The following is a 24062-nucleotide window of genomic DNA, read 5'->3' on the forward strand; positions in this document are numbered from 1 at the left end:
AAAAAAAAAAAAAAAAAAAAAAAGATGTGAATTCTCTCACAAAAGGAAATCTCAGCTGCCATGAAAACAACAAAAGCATACTAAACAATAAGGTGTTTTCAAATTTTCAGTACAGTACTAGGACTACAAACTGCTTATTTCATCTACTATCATTGGGGAAAAAAAATAAACTTTAAAAATGGCAGTTTTTTTTATTCAAGAGCAGTAATTATGATGTTAAACACCAAAACAGCCAACATTTTAGGAGGCTTAGGCAGGAGAATGGCTTGAGCCCAGGAGTTCAAGACTACCCTGGCCAACATAACAAGACCTGCTGCTAGAAAAAAAATACAAAAATTAGCTGGGCATGGTGGTGCTCACCTATAGTTCCAGACACTTAGGAGGCTACAGGGAGAGGATCACTTGAGTTCAGAAATTTAGGTTTCATTGTTACACTGTAATTAGTATTAAAATATGGTTTATAACTTGGTCTAATATAACATCACTCATAATATGGCTATGTCTCTACCATTGTTTTGATTTTGCTTGTTCATTTGTTTTTGAGATAGGGTCTGTGTTGCCCAGGCTGGAGTGCAGCAGTGCGATCATGGCTCACTATAGCCTTGATCTCCCAGGCTCAGTGATCCTCCTGCCTCAGCTTTCCAAGTAGGTGGGACTACAGGCATTTGCCACCATGCCCAGCTAATTGTTTTTATTTTTAAACAGACAGGGTCCCATTATGGTGCCCAGGCTGGTCTCAAACTCCTGGGCTCAAGCAATCCTCCTGCCTTGGCCTCCCAAAGTGCTGGGATTACAGGTATGAGCCACCACACCCAGCCAGAGTTGTTATTTTTATTTTTTTGAGATGGAGTCTTGCTCTGTTGCCAGGTTGGAATGTAGTGGCACAATCTCAGCTCACTGCAACCTCTGCCTCCCAAGTTCAAGTGATTCCCCTGCCTCAGCCTCCTGAGTGGCAGGGACTGCAGGCACCCACCACCATGCCTGGCTAATTTATTGTATTTTAGTAAGGACGGGGTTTTACCATGTTGGCAAGGGTGGTCTCAATCTCCTGACCTCCTGATCCACCCACCTCAGCCTCCCAAAGTGCTAGGATGATAGGCGTGAGCCACCATGCCCGGCCCAGAGTCATTATTTAATGGGTAAAAGATTTTTCCCTTTGAAGCAAAGTATAACGAAACAAAGTTCTAGCATAAAGAGCTACAATAATACAGTCTACTAGCATAACTAAAGATATTAGATACACCTAAGCACCTAAAGAAAGTCATGGATTCAAAGGCTCAAACGAGGTCACATGACTTATCAAACATGTCTTAATTCTACTTTAAGTAATTTAATAACATTTATCAAACTTTTAAAGATTAGATAGAAATAGACCAAATTTCATTAGATCTACAATCTATTTCTACTATCACTATTATTTTTATACTGTTGTTTATGCCTTGTATAAAGTGCTACTATCTTACTTTGACTAATACTGCCTTGATTATTAATTCCAAAACATTTAAAAATAAAGAGTACCGTAGAGTGGCTTCAGCAAATATCTGACGTAACTTTGCTTCAGTCTCACCATAGAATCTATAAGAAATAAAATACATTTAAAGATCATTTCTTATTGGTTTCAAAGCTTTGTCTATAAAAGCTAATCCAAATTTTCAATGTTTCTATAACACTTAAAATTACTTTCAAAAATCATTTTCCAAGCAAGTTTTATACATTAAAAAGCAAAATATTTCAATGCACGAAAATATCAAGAGTACCACACAATCATTTTTAAAAAACACATTTTAGAAGCATATTTAATATTAAGTTTACTCTATTAAATCATGTACCTACTTGCTTATAATTTCAGGACCATTGATTACAGAAACATAGGCTCCAACTTCATTAGCCACAGCCCTGGCGATCATTGTCTTTCCAGTACCTGGAGGGCCATAAAGTAACACTCCTCTAGGGGCAGGAATTCCTGGAAGAAAAAGAAGAAAACACTAGATTCACCATTACTAGGTTTCTTATAAATGTTGTCATAGAAGTTCAAACATGAGTTATAAAACGTAAATTTACTTTGCATCACAAACAGTCAAGAGTTTTCTCTACCCTTCCAAAAAGATGTACTAACTAGCCCATACATTGATCCCCAATAATGACTCTCTCTCTGTAGGCCACAGAACAAGAGGAAGCATGTTGGTTAAAAAAAAAAAACATCTAGACACCCACATTGTTGCCATGCCCCGTCCCACACAACACAGTTCAATGATCAGAAAACAAAGCCCAGACAACATAAGTAGACAAGCCACCAATCCCAGTTTTCTTCCAACTAACCATCTTGAAAATGGAGTACTTATGTTTGCTAGTACATAAGCTACATAAGTACTAGCAAAATGCCAATCCAGGGGTTCATTTCACATATACATATACATAGTATTTATAAGATTCATGAGAAAGGAAAAAGCAGAGAGATCAGATGCACCAAATACATGCAAAGGATCTCGGCCATAACAATGCAGCAGAAGCCCTGAATTTCCTGAGTCAAACCATTCCTTTAATTACCTGCTTCAGGGCAAAGTGATGGGTACACAGTTACATTTCCTAACAAAAAAGTTTTATCTAATGTTTTTGAATGGTTTATTTCTTCAGTCATTACAGATGATCCAGCATGACAAGATATTATTGTAAAGCCAATACAGGTAAATGTGGAAATATGCTATTAGAAAAGACAAGGCTGTCACTAATTCACATTACAACCTAAAGATACCAAAGAGAAATGGCCAGAAAATGGCCCGTTTAAACTGGCATCTCCTAAAGCAACTGACATCTTCTACCATACCTACCACTCAGGAAATAAAAACAGGAAAAGAGGATGAACAATCATTAGACAAGTGTCAACTGTCTTAATTTGAATTTAACATTTTTGGGTGCAATAAACTGAAGAAATCATACCATACGTCTTGAAAAGTTCCGGCTGTTTGAGGGGCAATTCAATCATTTCTCTAATTACTTTCAGCTGACTACTTAAGCCTCCTATCATGTCATAAGTTACTTTGAATTGGTTGTCTTGCTCTTTTGAATTTTTATCAATCTCTGTAAAATTGACTCTTGTTGTTGAAGAAATAAAATAAAAGGTATCAGTATTGCACTTCGCTCCCATGCTGAACTTTAGCAGTCTTTCTTCTTTGATAAGTTGATCATTTCCTTCTCTGGCAGATTCAGAACTACATTTAAGACCTGTGACTTCCTCTAGCACAACTCCACTGTCATCTCCAGGGCTCTGTGTAACATCCAACAAAACATCACTGGTTTTATTTATAATTCTCTCATCAACTGGTTTACAAGGAGTACTTCTCAATGATGGGATCCGGGTCTCCTCCAGATCTAACTGGCTTAGCTGTAAGGATAACTCCAGGCTACTGGTTTCCATGCTGGACTGTTCAAAGGCCATTCTTTGGGCATCGGTGTCATTCTGAGGCCCTCCCAATATCATGCCATCTGCCCCTTTCACTCGCAATACTTGCAACTTGCATGGTCGTCCATAAAATGTACAATACAGAAAGTTGCCTGGTAAAACAATCTTGCCATCTAGAAAATAATTTGTTAAATATACATGTTAGCATAATATTTTTACCAGCTTAATGTTTAAATAGTAATATATTTCATCTATCATCTGACTGAAAAGACTAAATCAAAGATGGAGTATTAATAAAGTAACCGTCATAAAAAAACTGAGGACCTAATATTCCCCTACATTATAGCACCATCTGGAGATAGAAGGATAAGATGATTATCTGAAATCTTCCATACTCAGTGTAGCTCAGATTCTATCAACCACATCAACAAGCAGCCGGGCATTCCACATTCAATAATAAACTAAACCCAAACCAACACTCCAAGATAGCATCACTCAACTGAAAGGGCAAGAATGCAAGGGTTAAAAGTCCCAGATCTAACACTGACTCTTTCCACAGGCAAATCATATATTCTTTCCACTGCTCGACTGCCAATTAACCAGAAAAGTAACACATCCCTATCTTAAAAGTATATTCATTCACTGAGGGGAATATTCTCAAAGCTATTTTGAAGAAAACTACCATGCATATATAAGCCCTCAAAGACACTTTAGTTGCTGATGCCTTGCACCTTAAAACTTAAGAAAACAATTTAAAATATTTGTCTCACCTAGTTTTCTCAGGATACAATCAGTCAGTTCTTCTTCATTAATTTCCATATCTTTGTCACTGTAAAAGGATGAGAAGGGGACAGAAATCAGCATTAGGTACACCAGAAACTAAACTGTGGTGTAAAATTACATGTATATAGTTATAATATAGACTTAAAAGAAAAATCCATCTTCAACCTTAAAATAAATAATGTATACAACTTTGAAATGATTTACATTGTTTAGAAACTTATAGCCATGAAAATATCATTTGCAATCTGGTGCCTTAGTGGCCTAAATCAATGTACTTCAAAACACAAGGGTAATAAAATCATTTGATTCAGCCCCATCCAGCACTTTTTTAATAGAATAAAAAATGCAGGGTACACTGAATATAGAAACGGTAAATACTGCTTTGTAAAACATTAATTTCTAACACATACATACACATACGCACACATAGGTGCACTATACCTATGGATGTGTATATACAAAGAATCATGATGAAAAATGCATTTTTATTAAGTGCCATAGTCAAAAACATTTTTCAAACACTGACCTACACTAATAATTCCCTTTAGGAAGTTGCATAGTTTGGAGAAAGGCTCTTATTAATAACTTACTTCCCTTCCTTAGTATGACTTACAAATTATTTCAAGAAAATTAAGTCCTGTATAGCATGTTACTTGAAGAGGCAGAAGTAGGAAAAAGGGGAGTAATGGTTACAACAAAGGATTTTTCTGAAGAAAGGGCATGACTGAGGAAAAATGAGATCCCCTTCTTCATAATAACTGTGTCTCCCCAGAGTCGCTTAAGCGCAGGAAGTGAATGCACCTAAATACCATGCATTTGTAAAGAAACTTGCTCTTGGACATTTCTCAGAGCATGAGCATTTTTCCTCCTCCTCCATACATATGCAGCCCACATCAGGAGGGGCGACAAACAGCTGTCTGATTCTGTCAGTGACCAGTGGAGGGGGGACACTTTAGCTCAAGGGGAAGTGTAAGTGGAAGCCGAGCATAATGGCTCATGCCTGTAATCCCAGGACTTTGGGAAGCTGAGGTGGGTAGATTGCCTAAGCTCAGGAGTTCAAGTCCAGCCTGGGCAACATGGCAAAAACCCATCTCTACAAAAAATACAGGCCAGGCATGGCGACTCATGCCTGTAATCCCAGCACTTTGGGAGGTCAAGGCAGGCAGATCGCAAGGTCAAGAGATCGAGACCATCCTGGCCAACATGGTGAAACCCCATCTCTACTAAAAATACAAAAATTAGCCGGGCATGGTGGCACGCACCTGTAGACTCTCCTGCCTCAGCCTCCCTAGCTACTCAGGAGGCTGAGGCAGGAAAGTCACTTGAACCCAGGAGGCAGAGGTTGCGGTGAGCCGAGATCACAGCACTGCACTTCAGCCTGGTGACAGACCAAGACTCCATCTCCAAAAAAAAAAAAATAGATAGATAGATAGATAGATAGATAGATAGATACACACACACACACACACACACACAAACAAGAAAATTAGCTTCACTGGATGTGGTGGCATGTGCCTGTGTGCCCATCTGGTAAAACTTTGTTCTCCAATCACGTTTTTTACTTCTTGAGATGAGGTCTTGTTCTGTCACCAAGGTTGGAGTGCAGTGGCGTGATCTCCGCTCACTGCAACCTCCACCTTGCAGGCTCAAGTGATCCTCCCACCTTAGCCTCCAGAGTAACTGGGAACACAGGCGCTCATCACCATACCCAGCTAAATTTTTTTTTTTAATTTTTTGTAGAGACAGTGTTTCACCATGTTGCCCAGGCTGATCTTGAACTCCTGAGCTCTGGTGATCCACCCATGTCACCCTCCCAAAGTGCTGGGATTACAGGCGTTTCCAATCACTTCAGTAATAATACAATATAGTCAATCCTCAGTACTTGTGGATGCTTATTTGCAAATTTATCTACTCTCAAAAATTTATGTGTACCCCAAAATCAATACTCATGGGCATTTCTAGTCATTAGTGACACAGAAAAGCAGCAAAAAATTTGGGTCACCCAACACTCATGTTACTAGCTTATGTAGGATAAGGTGACACTCTGCCTTGTTTCAGCTCTCATTCAAAGATGACCAGAGAATGAAAGTGACAGGGGACACAGCAGTGTAGTGAAGAAGCTCCAAGCCTGGAGCTAGTTGGAGAGGGCTTAAATCCTATAGTGGGGCAGCCTCAGGCAAGTCCCTTAACACTTCTAAATCTCCTCTTCTCTTCTGTAAAATAAAGAAGATAAAATCTACCAGAATGAATTATTTTGGAATTTTAAGATTATAATCTATGTAAAATGTATATATATTTTTATTGCGTGTGTTGCACATGTATACACACACACACACACACACACACACACACACACACACACAGGTATTTCCCTGTAGAAGAAATGGTTCAGTATATGCTAACAGTGTTCATGGCAACTTTAATGGAACATAACTAATCGCAAATAATGAGAATCAACAATATATTCATATACAAGAGAGAGCATAAAAGAAACAGAATGAGGGGGAAATTTCATAAATCAAATATATATATTAACTAATGAGAAAATGTATCACCTTAAATGCTTACATTTATTTCTGTTTATAGAACTCTAAATTATACTTAATCACTTTTATTTATGAAACTCTAAATAGAAGGTATTTACAAATCTATGTAAGAACAGTAAAAATACCAAACCAGTTTTGCTTTTAAAAAAATAATAGCTGCACATAAAATAATTTCCACTAGAAGGAGCTCTAACATTACTATTAGTAATAAAATCTTTCAGTAGCAACTGAAGGATTTAAGCAGACTAAAATAACTGATTTTCCCAATTGGAAATTAAATATCTTGTCTATACTCAGCTGCCACATTTAAAACATAAGATTTTTTAAAACAAAATTTTAAAACCTGAGCTTTCATTTAAAACATATACAGTCCTCTATAATAAGCAATCATTAATCACCTAAGACTGCTGTGCATTCAAGAGGTCTGACTACTCTGCAGATCATCATAAATGCTCATTCTAGTCAACGAATTACTGCTATCTGTCGCACTGTTTTAAGACATAGTCTGAGGAATAATCCAGTTTAATCTGAACAATATTACTAACTACCTCATAAAATAGTAGGCAAGTTACTTCTCATTAAGCTGTTTCATCTGTTAAAAAAGGGAAGGGTAAATGTGTGTGTGTGTGTGTGTGTGTGTGTGTGTGTGTGCGCGCGCGCGCACATAAATACACGCAATATGTACAAAGCTCCTATATGCAGCTGGTACTCAACATGTTATCTCCTGTCCTTTCTGCTTTTTGTTGTTCATTAAACTGTTACTATAAGCTCTGAAAATATTTTCCTGTTATATAGGAAAAACTATGCCAAAACTCAAGTCTAAAATCTACAATTGTAGCAAAAGAGAAGGAAACATTTTAAAATCAAGCTAATGGCCGGGCACGGTGGCTCAAGCCTGTAATCCCAGCACTTTGGGAGGCCGAGGCGGGTGGATCACGAGGTCAAGAGATCGAGACCATCCTGGTCAACATGGTGAAACCCCGTCTCTACTAAAAATACAAAAAATTAGCTGGGCATGGTGGTGCGTGCCTGTAATCCCAGCTGCTCAGGAGGCTGAGGCAGGAGAATTGCCTGAACCCAGGAGGCGGAGGTTGCGGTGAGCCGAGATCGCGCCATTGCACTCCAGCCTGGGTAACAAGAGCGAAACTCTGTGTCAAAAAAAAAAAAAAAAAAAAAAAAAAATCAAGCTAATGACTAGAAAATAGTTTGTGGGACTTACATATAATGTAAACACATCCCCCAAACTATTACTAAGATGACATTATAAAAAGATGCTTTTTGTAAATGACTTTTGATAAGACTGTATATGCAAACTGAATCAAAATCCTATTAGATATAGAATATCCAAGAGGATGGATGATACACCTTAACTATCTTGATAGGTAGATTCAAACAATTAGCCTGCGGTGAGGGATCATTTTAAAATCTGATAGTAATGACTGCTTGTTTTACTACATTGAATAATCAGCAAGTTAAAATATACAATCAGGTTCTTTGCTTGCATAGTCTTAATTAAAACTTGTTTGTTTGATTCACAGTAATCTCCTCTTTTCTTTACAATTGTAAGTAAAGAAGCCCTGATTACACTGCAAGCCAAGGTAAAAAATACTGCTAAATATTCATCAATGAAAATTACTCTCACCTAAAATGTTAGGTCAAACTCTAATCATGAAAAATAAAAGTGCTTAGTCTATAAATTATAACGCACTCATTTAGCTTGTGTTGTCTAATATAACACAAGTAGCCACTAGCCACTCATCACACGTAGCTGTCAACGGCTTCAAATGGGGCTAGTACAAACTGTGATATGCTTCAAGTGTAACATATACACTGGATTTTGAAGACTTAGTTTGAAAAAAAAGGATGTACAATATTTTATTGGTAACTTTTTTCTTTCTTGAGACATAGTCTCACTCTGTCACCCAGGCTGGAGTACAGTGGCACAATCCTGGCTCACCGCAATCTCTGCCTCCCAGGCTCAAGCAATACTGTCTTAGCTCCAAACAGCTGGGACTACAGGCACATACCTCTATGCCCAGAAATTTTTTTTTTTATTTTTTTGTAGAGACAGGATTTCTCCATGTTGCGCAGGCTGGTCTCGAACTCCTGAGCACAAGAGATCCACCTGCCTTGGCCTCCCAAAGTGCTGGGATCATAGGCACAAGCCACCACACCCGGCCCTTATTTGTAATTTTTTATAATTACATGTTAAAATACATTTTTACATATATTGGTTAAATAAAACATAGTATTATAATTCATTGCACCTGTTTCTCTCTACTTTTTAAAATGTTACTACAAGAAAATGCAAAATTACATATGTGGTTTACATTTGTGACTCTTGTTATATTGCTATGGGGCAGCTTTGACCCAGAGAGTCACCAAAGAAAAGAGCCAAACCTCAGTGCCACATCCATTTCCTCAGCCTGTAGCACAGCACCCACAAGAGGCTGGACCTGGATGGCATCACCAGGCCTCACACCCACATTCTTCTGTGCCACTTCATTCAGGCCAACCTTGCCTCCAGGAAATCCTGCGATAGGCCAGGCTGTATAGACCTGCCAAAGGAAATAAAAAGGTTAGAAAATAAATATTCATAGACCACCATCAATTTGTAAGGCAGAATGCTAAGCACAGTCACGTACTTAGATATACAAAATACAGTCTTTACCTTAAAGGAGTTATAACACGACACCAATTGCAATAAGGTAAATTGCATTTTTTAAACAATTTAAACACGACACAAGCTCACGAAAAATAAACTTTATAATAAATATTTTATCTTTTTCTAAAGATCAAGAATTATCCCACAGTGAAGACAGTAGAAGATATGAAAGGTAGATATAGGAAAAAAGATAAAGGCATTAACAGGTGATAATGAGAAAAATGACAAAAATATTAAGGCAAGATAACCTGTAAAGTAATCCAGACTGGAAATTAAACTAGGAAAACATCCAGGAAATAGTGAGGAACACACCACAAGAGCTTTGTCAGAACCTGAGCCTTATCACATTTAAATGTTAAGCGAGAAGAGCAAAAATTTCCAGCTTGAGCTCACACATTTATAGTCCTCTCTTCAAGACACAGTAAAGGACCTTTAACGTATAAGCCAGAAAAATGATAAGAACAGGAGTGGTGTCATCAGCAGACAAAAAATTTCAAAGTATTTCCAGAGGATCCCCAGCGGATAAGAGAAGCATCAGAGGAAGCCACAAAAGAGAAGAGGCTGGTAGCAGAGAATAATGCCAAGCTGCCAAAAATGATCCAGGAAAGGGTTCCAGGCTTGGTAGGCTTGGAATCTCAGATATAAAGAATGACAGCAAGAAGAAACAGCTGAAACTAGGGAGAACAGTAAAATATTTGTATACAGAACAGGTGATCTTCTTACCCCAAAATAACATTTTTTATAAAGAAATATAACTAACTGACAGGGAGAAATACCATCACTCCCTCCGGAGGAAACACTTCTCTCTACATCATAACATTTTAGGGGCTACTATTCCCAGCAGAGTCATATACATAAAAGGAAAAGAGAGTTAATATGCATGTTAATGTCTTTTAAAATACAGTTTTTCATTTATTTCTGGTTGTGTTAAAAATTAAAAACAGAAATATGTCAATCACAGGTTGGGTACCTTATCCAAAATGCTTAGGGCCAGAAGCATTTGGTATTTTCCATTTTGGAATATTTACCTTATGTTTACTAGCTAAGAATCCCAAATCTGAAATCCAAATGTTCCAATGAGCATTTCCTTTGAGCACCATAGCACTCAAGAGGTTTCAAATTTTAGAGCATTTCAGAGTTTAGATTTTTGGATTTGCAATGTTCAATCTATATTTCTAAACTAAGGAAACAAAAAAGACTCTTACCTCTTGCTTTCCATTCAAACTAGTCAGCAACACTGGTCGACCTATACATATATTTGCAGACTTCATAGTGTTGAGTCCAAGATGAATAAGGGAATTCTGGAATGTTTTAGGAATTTTGTCATCTACGACGAAGGAAAAGAAAATTATTTTTGTGCCACTTTGTAACTGAAGTTAAAGCATACTATCTTTTGCAGTAAATAAAAATCCTCTAACCATATAACTACATGAATATACTAACCATACCCTGGAGAAACTAGTGGTCCAACTTTTGTTATAACAAAAAGATTTAGAACCAAAGGCTTTTGAGGGTCTACTGGCAACATATGAAGTATTAACTAAAAAGAAGATGTTCTATGGAGTGAGAATGGGTTCCATTTCTTCTTTTTTAGTCTCCCATTTCATTAAGAACTAAACATAATTGCAAAAGAGGGTCTCTGAGCTTTTAAGTTCAAAGTCGAGTCAGCTAGTAGCATTCAAAAGATTGAACTGGGAACCGGCACATCTATCTGGCTCTAGAGGATTAAGTTGTTTCTACTTCTGCCCCACATATGGTCACCAGGTCTTTTCCTTTTCTATTACCAAGAATACATAAAGATAGTAACACAAGTCTTATTCCTTATACAAACACACTGACTGAAATGATCACTAGTGATTTCAAATTCTGGCTGAAAAGGGAGACCCAGAATTCAGTCCAGTTGACATCATCTCTGAAAATGATGGGCTGACATCTCCATTCCTTTCTATCCACCGCCCCCCCCCACCAAGCTCCATATTAGGCTAGGCGTCCCCCCTCTAATTCCCCCAGAACTCTGTGCTGCCAGTTAATAGCATTTATCATCATGATATCCATTTGTCTTTCTCCTTAATTATACACTACTTTGAAGTAGGAATTGTGTCCTACTTTTCTCTGTATCTCCAATGCTTAAAAGTGCATTAAATATAGCAGTTGCATAATAAATGGCCATAAAATGAATAAATATAGTAAATGTGTAAATAATATTTTTCTTTTCAGTACAAAATCCATGAACCGTTTATGGAATTTAAAAATGCCACAACTGATCAAGGAAGTGAGAGAGGACACAAACAGATGGAAAAACATTCCATGCTCATGGTTAGGAAGAATCAATATTGTGAAAATGGCCATACTGCCCTAAGTAATTTATAGATTCAACGTTATCCCCACCAAGCTACCAATGACCTTCTTCACAAAACTGGAAAAAACCACATTAAACTTCATATAAAAACAAAAGAGCGCCCGCATAGCCAAGTCAATTCTAAGCAAAAAGAACAAAGCTGGAGGCATCATGCTACCAATTTCAAACTATCCTACAAGGCTACAGTAATCAAAACATCATGGTACTGGTACCAAAACAGAGATATAGACCGATGGAACAGAACAGAGGCCTCGAAGGCAACACCACACATCTACAGCTATCTGATCTTTGACAAACCTGACAAAAACAAGCAATGGGGAAAGGATTCCTGTTTAATAAATGGTGTTGGGAAAACTGGCTAGCCATGCGCAGAAAGCAGAAACTGGACTCCTTCCTGACACCTTACACTAAAATTAACTCCAGATGGATTAAAGATCTAAACATAAGACCTAACACCATAAAAACCCTAGAAGAAAACCTAGGCAAAACCATTCAGAACATAGGCATAGGCAAGGACTTCATGACTAAAACACCAAAAGCAATGGCAACAAAAGCCAAAATAGACAAATGGGACCTAATGTAACTCCAGAGCTTCTGCACAACAAAAGAAACAATCATTAGAGTGAACCGGCAACCAACAGAGCGGGAAAAAATTTTTGCAATCTGCTCATCTGACGAAGGGCTAATATCCAGAATCTACAAAGAACTAAAACAGATTTACAAGAAAAAAACAAACCCATTCAAAAGTGAGCAAAGGACATGAACAGACACTTTTCAAAAGAAGACATACATGAGGCCAAAAAACATATGAAAAAATGCTCATCATCACTGTTCATTAGAGAAATGCAAATCAAAACCACATTGAGATACCATCTCACACCAGTTAGACTAGCAATCATTAAAAACTCTGGATACAACAGATGCTGGTGAGGATATGGAGAAACAGGAACCCTTTTACACTGTTGGTGGGAGTGTAAATTAGTTCAACCATTGTGGAAGACAGTGTGGCGATTCCTCAAAGACCTAGAAATAGAAATTCCATTTGACCCAGCAAGCTCATTACTGGGTATATACCCAAGTGATTATAAATTGTTCTATTATAAATACACATGCACACGCATGTTCATTGTGGCACTGTTTACAATAGCAAAGACCTGAAACCAACACAAATGCCTATTAATGATAGACTGGACAAGGAAAACGTGGCACATATACACCATGGAATACTATGCAACCATAAAAAAAGGATGAGTTCGTGTCCTTTGTAGGGACATGGATGAATTTGGAAATGACCATTCTCAGCAAACTGACACAAGAACAGAAAATCAAACACTGCATGTTCTCACTCATAGGCGGGTGTTGAACAATGAGAACACATGGACATAGGGAGGGGAGCATCACACACTGGGGTCTGTTAGGGGAGACTAGGGGAAGGACAACAGGGGGTAGGGAGTTGGGAAGGGCTAACATGGGGAGAAATGCCAGATACAGGTGACGGGGATGGAGGCAGCAAACCACATTGCCATGTATGTATCTATGCAAAAATCCTGCATGTTCTGCACATGTACTCAGAACCCAAAGTGCAATAAAATATAAAAAATTTAAAAAAAAAGATTTAAAAAGTCACCTCATTATAAAATTTATTGTAAACATATATATCATAATCACAGAGCTCTACCTAAGTTTCCCTTAATAATCAGAAGAAACAGATATTTTGTAATGAAAAAGAAATTAAGTCAATGAAAGCAAAACCATAAGGTATAAATTTGATTTACATTATTCTGTCACTACAAAATAACCTCCCAACATGTTTCTTTTCCTTCTTAGAAGAGGTGCAAATCTAGAAAAACAAAGCATCTCACAGAGCTAAGATGAACAGCACTGGAATAAAACAAAATTAACCGTACTGCATAATATGAGAAGCTGGACAGAAATTCAACCTTCCAATGAACATTAGGTCTCTTACACAGCTTGCTGGTCATTAGCAGTAAAGCATACTGCTGTTAGATGACCTCATAATATTCAGTTCCTGCCGTTTTCTTCCTAAACCTATGAACTACCTTTCCCTCTTGACAATTACCAAACAAGTGTCCTCAGTCCCTCCCAAGATGTTAATTTTCTTCTTCTCCTGTCACCCTATCCGGCACATTCTCCATGCCCCAGGATTTAGCAATGTATCACAGGTTTCCCTAAATATCTCCACACTTCTCTTTCAATGGTAGTCATGTTCAAGTTCCCATTGACTGGTCTCATTTTCCAAAACACCACCACTGTATTCTCTGCTTACACTACACACATCTACTCAATTTGTCCACACAGTTCCCTTCTCACCTCACTCCTCCAATACTTTAAAAATATGTCAACATCTAATTTCTCCATTAACTACCTTCACATGTATTGAGCACCTTAAGTATCAGATTCACTAACAAGATAGCAAAGATGATTTGAAACAACCATCCACCCTTCATTCATTCATCCAGCAAATACATACTATGTGTCTACTATATGGCAGACACTATGTCAGGCATTTTTATTCACAAGTCCTTGGCCTCAAGAGTTTATGGCCTTAAAGGATGAGTGAGTTATCAAACAATCAGTGAATAGCTGTGAAATTAGAAACTAATATTAATACAATGAAAAAATAAGTTAGAATGCTAGGAGAGCCTATAATGTGGGATCTGATAATTTCGAATAAGAGAATGTTTCTCAAAGGAAGTGATATTAAAATCAGATCTGAAAGAAGAGTAGAAAATAACTAAATGAAGAAAAGAAAAAGGTAATTCCCATCAAAAAGAACAGCATGAACAGAGTTCCCGGGCAGAAGGGGATATGGTGCATCCTCAGGAGAGTACAGGTAGAGTGGTGAAGACATGGGGAAGCCATGTAAAGAAGGTCAAGACCACCCAGGGCAATAGTGCAATAGGCTACATCAAGATGCTGGTCATTACTCTGACAGCAATGGGAGCCCAGAGAGGGGTGAAAAGCAGTGTTGTAACAGGATCTTCATTTTAAAAGATCATTCTTGCTGCACAGTGGAAAAGGAATAAAGGGGCAAAATTGGAAACAGGAAAATCAGTTAAAAGGCTGCTGTAGCACTCCAGGTGAGAGATAGTGGGTCTGAAATTAAGGTAGATACAGTGGGAATGGTGTGTAAAAGAGGAATATGGAACATATTTAGATGATAAACATGATTTACTGGTGGACTAGGTATGTGAGATCGGGGGGCAGAGAGGTGTCATGGATGAATTTTGCAATGGGAAAAACTGAACAGAGTTAGTTTGTTTTGTTGGAGGAAACGCAGGCTCTTGAAGTTAGTCCTGAAGTATCTTTGAGATAACCATGAGAAGAGTTATTTCACAGTGCTATTCAAACTGTGACCTGCAAACGATTTGTTACTGCTTCATGACAAGATAAGTACAAATCAAGAGAATAAGCATTCAGAAGTTTTTACTGAAATTTACAGAGTAATTTCACATCTGTTTAATAAAAAATTTTTCTAAATTATTTTTCTAGAAAATAATTTGTACTGTATTTTACAAAAGTGCTGATCTGTGACCTAAGGTATATTTTAAAGCCTTTACCACAGAGAGCTTGAGAAGCATTGGGCTAAAAGACAACTATATTAAGGCACAAAAACAAAAGATTTACAAATATAAATCTGACACTAAAGAGACTATAGATAGGAAACTGGGCACTGGATGAACTTGCCAAGGAGAGAGGATTTACTGAGAGGGGAAAAAAATGTTTCGAAAAAAGAATTGACGAATTTCAACATTTAATGGTCAAGGGAAGACTATCAGCCTGCTAAGGAAAATGAAGTACCAATAAAGATGGAGAAAACTAGAAAAGTTTGACAACACATAAGAAGTAAAGTGTTTCCAGAGGAAGGAAATGGTCAATAATACCCAAAACTCCTGTGATCAAGTAAGGTTTATCAACATGGAGCTGCTCAGAGACCACGCCAGAACAGTTTCCATGGAATGATGGGGTGGAAGTCAAAGAGAATAGGCTAACGAGTGAGTATGTAAGTGATGAGGCGGCAGAGACCACTCTAAGAAGTTTGGCAATGGACAGAGATGATTGTAGGAAGAAAATGGGGAGCTTTTGTTCTGATTTAAGATGGAAGAGAAATGAGCATGTTCAGATGTCAATGCAAAGGATCTAGTTCATAAAGAACTTGAATCTTCAGGACAGAACAAGTTGTCTTCCCATACCTAAGAAAGAGCGAAAACACTATGTGAACTCTAAGATTGTCTTTAAGGTTTGATTAGACATAAATCATTTTGCCACTAGCTTAGTCTGGTCCATTGTTCAAAGCGATTACATTTCAAATATAAATATTCAATGTATAATTCAATTTACAAGACTTTTAGATATAAATTCGTTCTCCCAAATAAAGGAAGCTGTCATCTAGAACAATGGCTTTTAAGTAAAACCCAACTGGATTCAAATATCGCTCTGCCACTTAGTATCTGTGTAACCTGAACGGAATCACGTTAACTTTTCTTCCTCTATAAAACGGGCATTACTATACCCATCGGTTACAGCTTCTGTAGAAATTATGTGAGATAAACATACTGCTAACATAGTGTGAAGTTACTAACAGTTATTAAATATCATAACCTGTGCAGTAGTGGAAGACAATGCTATAAATCACTCCTAAAGGCAGAGTGATCCACATTTTTACTGGTTATTCAGCTTTTTAGGATAAGTATTCCATTATCCATAAGTATTCCATAAGTATTCGCTAGTTATGAACAATTTTGCAATTAATTATGTCGTTAATGTTAAATGAGACAAAGCGTTCCAAGTGCAACTTAAAAATTCAACACAATTTACAAGAGACGACTTAGACACGGATAAACCATCTCAGCCTAACTTCTCCAGTGCAGGCGTGGCTACGGTTGCATGCTTCTTACAAACATAAGTTTTACATGCTTCTCTGTCGCTCTGAGACCTATGTCACGCCCAACTTTCAAAAGTCTCTGCACCCCAAGTCAGCATCACTGAGTCTCCCTCCCCTCAGGCTGCGCCCCCTCTGCCTCTAACCTCCCTCCCGGAATGCTTTACCCTTTTCTAAGAAGTTGGTCACTGTCAGAGTCCCGGCGGCCGCCGCGAAGTCTGACCCAGCAGAAGGAGTCCGTGCCCCAGCAGAAGGAGTCCGTGCCCCCGCACAAGAGGAAGCAGCAGAGGGCAAGGGCGAACCATTTTCCGCGCTTTGGTTCAGCCGCTTTCTGTTCTTCTTGGAGGACATGATCAGCAGGAAGCCTACACGAAGTAGCAAAGCGGCCTCAAGATGCGCGCTTCAACCGAGAGAAAAACTTCCGGGGCAGAAATTAGCGAGGTTCCGCCCCTGCGCCGTAATCCTCTCAGTGGAGCGCAGTAGCGTCAGCGTGGTGGGAGGGACTGAACGTTTTCAAAACCAGCAGTCTTTGGAACGGCTGTGGGGGTTCTGGGGTCTGCAATAGAAGATACGTTCCGGGAACGGAATTAACACTTAGATTGCAAATTCCTGAAAAACGGGACGTTTTTGCATCTCCTCCCGGCTTTCCCATCTCTAAACCAACCTCTGTTGACTTAAACTACCAAATAAAATTAAGTGGGTGGAGGTGGGGAAGGAGGTTTTCCCAGCTTAACTGGAGCAGGGCAAATAGTCGAGAGTGGCCGGTGGCCGACTTCGCGGTCTCCTTGGCGTAGCTCAGCAGAACGGTAACCCCAGCTCAACTCTGAGAGCGAAATGATGGCACTCTTCTAAAATGTACGGCCGCGAGCTATGGTCCAGAGCGCGGAGGGGTCAAAAAGGCTACGGCCGAATGCGACTGCGTGGAGATGCGTCCGCTGTTAAGCTGGGGTACCTGGCGCGCGGTGCTTGCTCGGGCTGGGAGACCTAGGCCTTCGGCGGATTATCTGGGGGTCTTGGACGCACAGGGTTACGCGCGGAATCCCCCAGTTGGAGCGTGCGAGCTGCAGGGCGAGCTGGACAGATTCGGGGGCATCTCGGTGCGCCTGGCGCGGCTCGAAGCGCTGGACCGCCTGGACGCCACCGCCTTCAAGAAGGGCTTGCAGGGCAAGTGCGCCTGAGGCAAAGGGCTCCCGGGGCTCCAAAGCTTTTCTAATGAAATAACCGCAGCCCCCACTCCCGAGTCGCTCTGTGCACCCGTATCGAGCCCAGTGGAAAGGGGAGAAGGCACGCGTGACCCAGACCTGTTTTCTGGAGCATTCGTTCTTAGACCCTTTGCTGGGAGGTCTCTAAGGCGATTAGGTGAAATGGTGAAGATCCCAGAGTTTGGATCTGCGACCCTGGTTGCTGGTCCACTCTAGTATGGGACATTCGGAAATTGCCCGTGAACCACCATTTCCTCTTCCGTAAACCCTGGTGATAGGAATTCCTGGGATTGCCGAGAATTAATTTGGATAATGTATATAAAGTGCACAGCACAGTGTCTGCCACATATTTAACGCTCAGTAGATGTTTGTTAATCTTATTACATTATTACCATCATTTACCGAGCCTTGGTTCTGTCGGACACTTTTCTCAAGGGAAAAAACTGTCTTACATTCTAATACGGGTGGTTTACTGAGTGTACCGAAGAGGCTCTTTTTTAATTTTTGTGGGTATATAGTAGGTGTATGTTTATGGGATATATGAGCTATTTTGATACAGGCATATGTGTAATAATTATATCAGGGTAAATGAGATATTCAGCACCACAAGCATTCAACCACAATCCAGTTACTCTTTTAGGGTTTTTGTTGTTGTTTTTGTTTGCTTGTTTCTTTGAGACAGGGTATCATTCTGTTTCCCAGGCTAGAGCGCAGTGGCGGGATCATGGGTCACTGTAGCCTGCAACTCCTGAGCTCAAGCAATCCTCCCACTGCAGCCTCCTGGGTAGCTGGGACTACAGGCGTGCATCTGGCTTTTTTCTGTTTTTTTCTAGAGACAGTGTCTCACTGTGTTGCCCTGGCTTGTCTCAGTCTCCTGGCTCAACTCATTCTCCCGCCTTGGCCTCTCAAAGTGCTGGGATTACAGACAGGAGCCAACGCACCTGGCCTGAATTATTGAATATAGTCACCGAGTTGTGCTATCAAATACTAAACCAGAGAGGTTTAGAGTGTCACATTTGTATACAAATTGGGTCAACAGCTGTCGCAGCAAGAACTGGAGTTTTTTAGAATAACACTTCTTTTATAATTAACCAGGGAGCATGGTGGGTGGTTTCAGTCTTCGGTAAGAACCACTGGCTTTGAACCTTGAGCCCAATGATAAGAAAGCTCAGATGGAGGAGCCTTCACTTTGGAAGAAGTCCTTGATTTAGTGCTACTGAGAGTCTTATAATCTAACTAAAGGCATAGTATCCAAATTCAACTACGGAAAGATCTCTCACACAGGATACTCAAAATAATCTTTATCCTATTGAGCAATATGGCAAGAAGCATATCTGTAATTATAATTGAGCTAGTAATTTCAATGTTTACTCATCCTTATTCCCAGACTTCTTACAGGCTTCACATTATTTTCTCTCCTAGGTGGGAGTTAATTGCTGACAAGCCCACTTAGACTGCAACAATGTCAGTAATAGGAGAATCAATCAATTTATATTCCAGTGTGTGGGTAGACACAGGTGTTACACACACTGATACTTATCAATGACCAAACAGGTGATCAAAGCACTACCTCTAGTCAGCATGGTAAAGGAGAAAGCTATTCGATTTGGAGCTGCATATCCTGGGTTCAAATACCAGATTCTGCCACTTGTTTAGCTAGGCATTAGGCAAATTGCCACTGAAAATATTTGCTTCTTAGCTTGCTTTTTGTGAATAACACCAGCTCTAATTACTGGATAGATACATTGATCAAAGATGAAACTAATTTGTAAATTGAAGTACAAAATACTTATATTTTTTCAATAAAACAAATTTTGTTGCACTTAGTGGTAGATGTTTCAGGATCTTTATAAATACTAATTCATTTCATTCTCCTAACAAGACTTTGAGGTAGATATTATTCCCATTTTAAAGAAAGTACTGAGGCACAGAGAAAAAGTTACTTCTGGCTCTAGACCTGTCTAACTCACTGCACTATGCTACCTCGAAGAACTACTGCTGGTTCTGTTATAGTTGAACATAACTAACTGAAGGGTAGTGCCTATAAAGAGAAACTATTTACACATGAAGTCCACTATTCTTAGTCTTTAAGAATAAAGACTATTCTTAGTCCGTTGTTAGTGTTTATGGACTAAGAAGTCCATATTTTTAGTGGAATATGAAGTCGACTATTCATACTCTTTTAGAACGTGAACTATTGATGTTTTGTTACCAACAACTGAAGTTAGAGGGATAAACAGGCAATATATTGTTAGCTTCACACATAATGTATCTTCGTCAGTAATGAAATACTGCTGGTTCTGGCTCCTGCTATGCCACTGACTAGCTGTGTGACTTTAGGCAAGCCAATCATTTCATTAGTACAAGTTGAGCCACAGTACATAATGTAGGTGGTTAACCTGGAGAATTGCAAATGCATAGAATATTAAATAGGATTAGAAAATATAGCTAATGGAAGCAATATCATTAGGTCATATGTAATAAGTTCTAATTGTACAGACATAGTAGTCCTTAGATTCATATAACGGAGAACTCATGAGCAGTGGTTAGGAAAAGACTGGTCAAAAACGTGGAATGTGACCTGGACTTTGAAGGGTAGATATTAGAAATGGGACTGAGAGGTGGGGGAAGAAAAAGCAATAAAGCTTATAGAGAAAAGAAAGCAATTAAAAATGATTCTAAGATTTCAAGCATTGGTGCCAGAAATAAATAAGTTTGGGGTGTAAGTTCAGTTTTGCACACACTCTGTGAAGTTTGATGCAGACAGGAAATACCTGGGAACAACTGGAAAACAGAAAGTTTAGTGTTCAGTGAGGTCAGGACTGGGCAGCCATCCTCATGTAGGTGTCAGTTGAAGTAGTGGGAGTGGATGGATTCTCCAAGGCAGAGTGCAGATATAAAAACAGCAAGCAAATAGCATTCCTTCTGGAAACTAGCTTTTTAATTTGATTGAAAGGATTGCCTGGGAAGGAGCACATGTGAAATTCATGGAATGATAGAAATGTTCTATAATGTTAAAGTGTGAGTTATGGGAATATGCATATGTCAAAACTCATCAAATGTGCACTTAAGGTTTGTATACTTCACTTTATGTACTTTACCTCAATTTTTAAAGATGTAATCAGATAAAGAGAGCAAGGTGAGAAGGACCTGATCCTATAACTGCACTGCATGCTAAATCAAATCAGGAAGCCTTTATTAAAGGCCCCATGTGCCTCTCATTGTGCTAGGCACATCAACTTTCAAAGAGATAGAGAACATTGTCTTTAAAAGAGAGGAGCCTACTGCAGAGCTAGGGAAAAGAGAAGAGAAAGTTAATTAACCATTAGCTGTATAATCAAGCCCCAAGACAGACAGACAGACACACACACACACACTTACTTTATTATAGAGTTTTATAAAGATTAAATGAGATGATGAAGAAAGTGATTTGAAAAGTTTTTCTAAAAACTGTAAAACTGAAGTATTCATTTCTTCACCTATAAATTTAAGGTAGTAATACCTTTCATGGTTGTGTACTTAATGAGGTAATGTATATAACGTGCTTGGAACTTAGTAAGTTTCAAATAGATATTTGCATCTTTTTCCCCTGGCTCAATCTTAAGTAATAAAGTAAGAGAATTTAAAGAAGGCAAAGAGAAAACCTATAATTCATGATATTATCTATAATAAAGAAAAATTAGAATTCCTGTATGCTAGTAATATGTGAAGTTTGATTTTTTCATTATATTTTTTATTTTCAAGATTTCTAGAACCAGCATACATTATTTAAAAACAAAATTTAACTACCTTGAAATTTATACATCAAAAACATTATAAGAGAACTCTTAAAGGAAGAAAAAACAAGTCCATAATTGTCACTAAGATTAAACCTAAGACTGCTAAAAGGAACAGCATTAAAATGTTATTTGATTTGGTCTAAATCCATTTATTTGTCCACTCTAAAGTGTGCCAAGCATTGTCTTTGGTGGTATGGATATAAAGGTCAGCAGTGTACTGACTTTATTCTCAAGGAATTCAGTCTGATAGAAAAATCATAATAACCGCAGGGTGGTTATTATGATAAAACATGGTAGTTCCAGTGCCAGCAATGTGAACAGGACATTTGGGGACCTCATTTGCTTAAAGATGGCTTCCTGGAGTGAATTTTAATTTATTCCACTAGTCTCTCTGGAAATTATTTAGACTTTTATCTTCTGCGTTTAGTTGCAGTACAACAATGGCAATCAGAAGGTAGAACAGCTGTATGGCTGCACATTCCCATCCTCCAAAGCCGATTTATTGCCCCTGCTGCTTCCTTGGGCTTCCGTTTTCACCATGCAGAATTGGATTCATCAACGTTGACTCTGTGGCTGGGAGAAGGGCCCAGCAGGTTACCAGGATACGCTTCACATCAAGTAGGAGTTGCAGGTCAGTTTCAAACTCATGATAACCAGAATTAACTTTTTAGAGGTTCACCCAATTCCTTGCCTGTTACAGCTAAGCAAATAGTTTATTCATGTGGAATGAGTTATTTGATTAAATGATTACAGTTGTTCCACCTTATCTGCACAAGATGTGTTCCAAGACCCCAGTGGATACCTATAACCACAGATAGTACCAAACCCTATATATACCATGTTTTTTCTTATCACACATATTTATGATAAAGTTTAACTGATAAGTTAGGGACAGTAAGAGATTAACAGTAACTAATAATAAATTAGAATAATTATAACAGTATACTGGAATAAAAGTTATGTGAATGTGTTCTCTCTCAAAATATTGTTTTGTATTCACCCTTTTTGGGATGATATGAGATAATAAAATGCCTGCGTGATGAGGTGAAGAGAGGCGAATGACAGGCATTATGACCTAAATGGAAAATTCCAGAAAAGATTTTTAAGTTTTAAATTGCACGCTGTTCTGAGTAGTGTGATGAAATCTCTCACCATCCTATTCTGCCCCACCCAGGCTGTGACTCATCCCTATGTCCAGTGTATCTACGATCTATAGGCTGCCCATTCATTAGTTACTTAGTAGCCTTCCCTATTATCAGATCAGCTGTCCCAGTATCACAGTACTCGAATTCAAGTAACCCTTATACTCCTTAAAAATGGCCCCAAAGCACAAGAGTAGTGATGTAACATTTTCGGACCATGGTTGACCTTGTATAACTGAAACTATAGGAAGCAAAACTGGCCAAGGGGGACTATAGTATCTATTACATAGTGCTTTTAAATAGGACTATTACATAGCGCTTTTAAATATGTGAAGTTTGCTCAATCAGTAGACAGCAGCACAGAGAACCTGTTTAGTGTTTAGTTTTACAAAGGATACGTTTGAATATATTTTACACAAATAATTAAACTTCACTAAAATAGTAGCACTGAATTGGGATCAAGGAATATATTTATTGTAGATAAAACATGTTAGCACTAATTATATAAATTTGTAAAGTAAAAGATAACTTTTATGTTGAATTTCAGGTAAAGTAAACCAATTTTTTCATATTTGAATATTACTTCTTAAAAAATTTACATTATTGTGCCAAACAGTTGTTTAAAATAGTGTAATTTAAATATAGAGTAGAATTTTGAAGTTGCTGATTAGCTTCAGAGACATAGGAAAGTTGAGAGAAGACCTCCCTCAGAGTAAGATAGGGATTCTGAAATTGCAGCTTGCATCAAAATCACCTGGAATTTTAAAACAGATTGCTGGACCCTATCCCCAGAGTTTCCGATTCAATAGGTCTGGGGTGGGGCCCGAAAATTCACGTGATTTTCCTGGCTGTTCTGTTTTTGCTGCTGCTGCTGCTGCTGCTGCTGGTGGTGGTCTCAGTACTACCCTTTAAGGACTAGGGTTAAGGAAATTCCTAGATTTCCAGAGAAACTGTAACAGTAAGGAATCTTTATTACCTTAAATGAAAGCAATAAAACATATTAGTTATTTAATTAATGATTTTATTTGCCTTTATATAACTTACAAGAGTTTTTAAGGTAGTTTGCACACCTACAGTGTTTTCAAGGAGTTGTTCAAGAATGTCTAATGATGTCTTTTCTGTCCATGTCTTACTTCCCTGTAGCAAGCAGACACTCAGAAACTTTCCGTTCAGCTCTATTTCAAAAGATTCTACTCAGTAATTTAGTGACAGCCTCACATTTCAATGGAAAGTCATACAAATAATTATCATTTATTGGTACAGACTCTTTTTTTTTTTTTTTT

The 24062-nt window shown here is 38.4% G+C and overlaps 2 protein-coding genes across 5 annotated transcripts in view; one reads left to right on the forward strand and one right to left on the reverse strand.

Moving 5' to 3' along the window:
- The window catches only part of LOC108304177 (ATPase family protein 2 homolog), a 30213-nt gene extending 13136 nt beyond the window's left edge, over positions 1 to 17077 (reverse strand). The window contains exons 1-7 of one of the 2 annotated variants that reach the window (XM_017528219.2): positions 16824 to 17077; positions 10600 to 10721; positions 9130 to 9287; positions 4171 to 4229; positions 2938 to 3573; positions 1834 to 1963; positions 1519 to 1575 (exon numbers count right to left, since the gene is read on the reverse strand). In XM_017528219.2, coding sequence (XP_017383708.1) covers positions 1519 to 1575; positions 1834 to 1963; positions 2938 to 3573; positions 4171 to 4229; positions 9130 to 9287; positions 10600 to 10721; positions 16824 to 17007 — 1346 coding nt within the window. In that variant the 5' untranslated portion in view covers positions 17008 to 17077. Of the gene's footprint in view, positions 1 to 1518; positions 1576 to 1833; positions 1964 to 2937; positions 3574 to 4170; positions 4230 to 9129; positions 9288 to 10599; positions 10726 to 16823 lie in introns of both variants that reach the window. The other variant, XM_037738364.1, reaches the window with a different exon arrangement.
- A 216-nt stretch (positions 17078 to 17293) lies between these two features.
- NUDT6 (nudix hydrolase 6) overlaps positions 17294 to 24062 on the forward strand; it is a 30062-nt gene continuing 23293 nt past the window's right edge. The window contains exons 1-2 of one of the 3 annotated variants that reach the window (XM_037738366.1): positions 17294 to 17511; positions 22065 to 22268. Coding sequence is in view for 2 of the 3 variants with exons in the window: in XM_017528221.2 (XP_017383710.1) it covers positions 17583 to 17820; positions 22065 to 22268 (442 nt within the window). In the remaining variant the exon portion in view is untranslated. Of the gene's footprint in view, positions 17512 to 17549; positions 17821 to 22064; positions 22269 to 24062 lie in introns of those variants that run through there. The other 2 variants (XM_017528221.2, XM_037738365.1) reach the window with 2 other exon arrangements.

This window comes from Cebus imitator, unplaced genomic scaffold (genome assembly GCF_001604975.1).
Source record: "Cebus imitator isolate Cc_AM_T3 unplaced genomic scaffold, Cebus_imitator-1.0 Scaffold53, whole genome shotgun sequence".
Lineage (NCBI taxonomy): Eukaryota > Metazoa > Chordata > Mammalia > Primates > Cebidae > Cebus > Cebus imitator.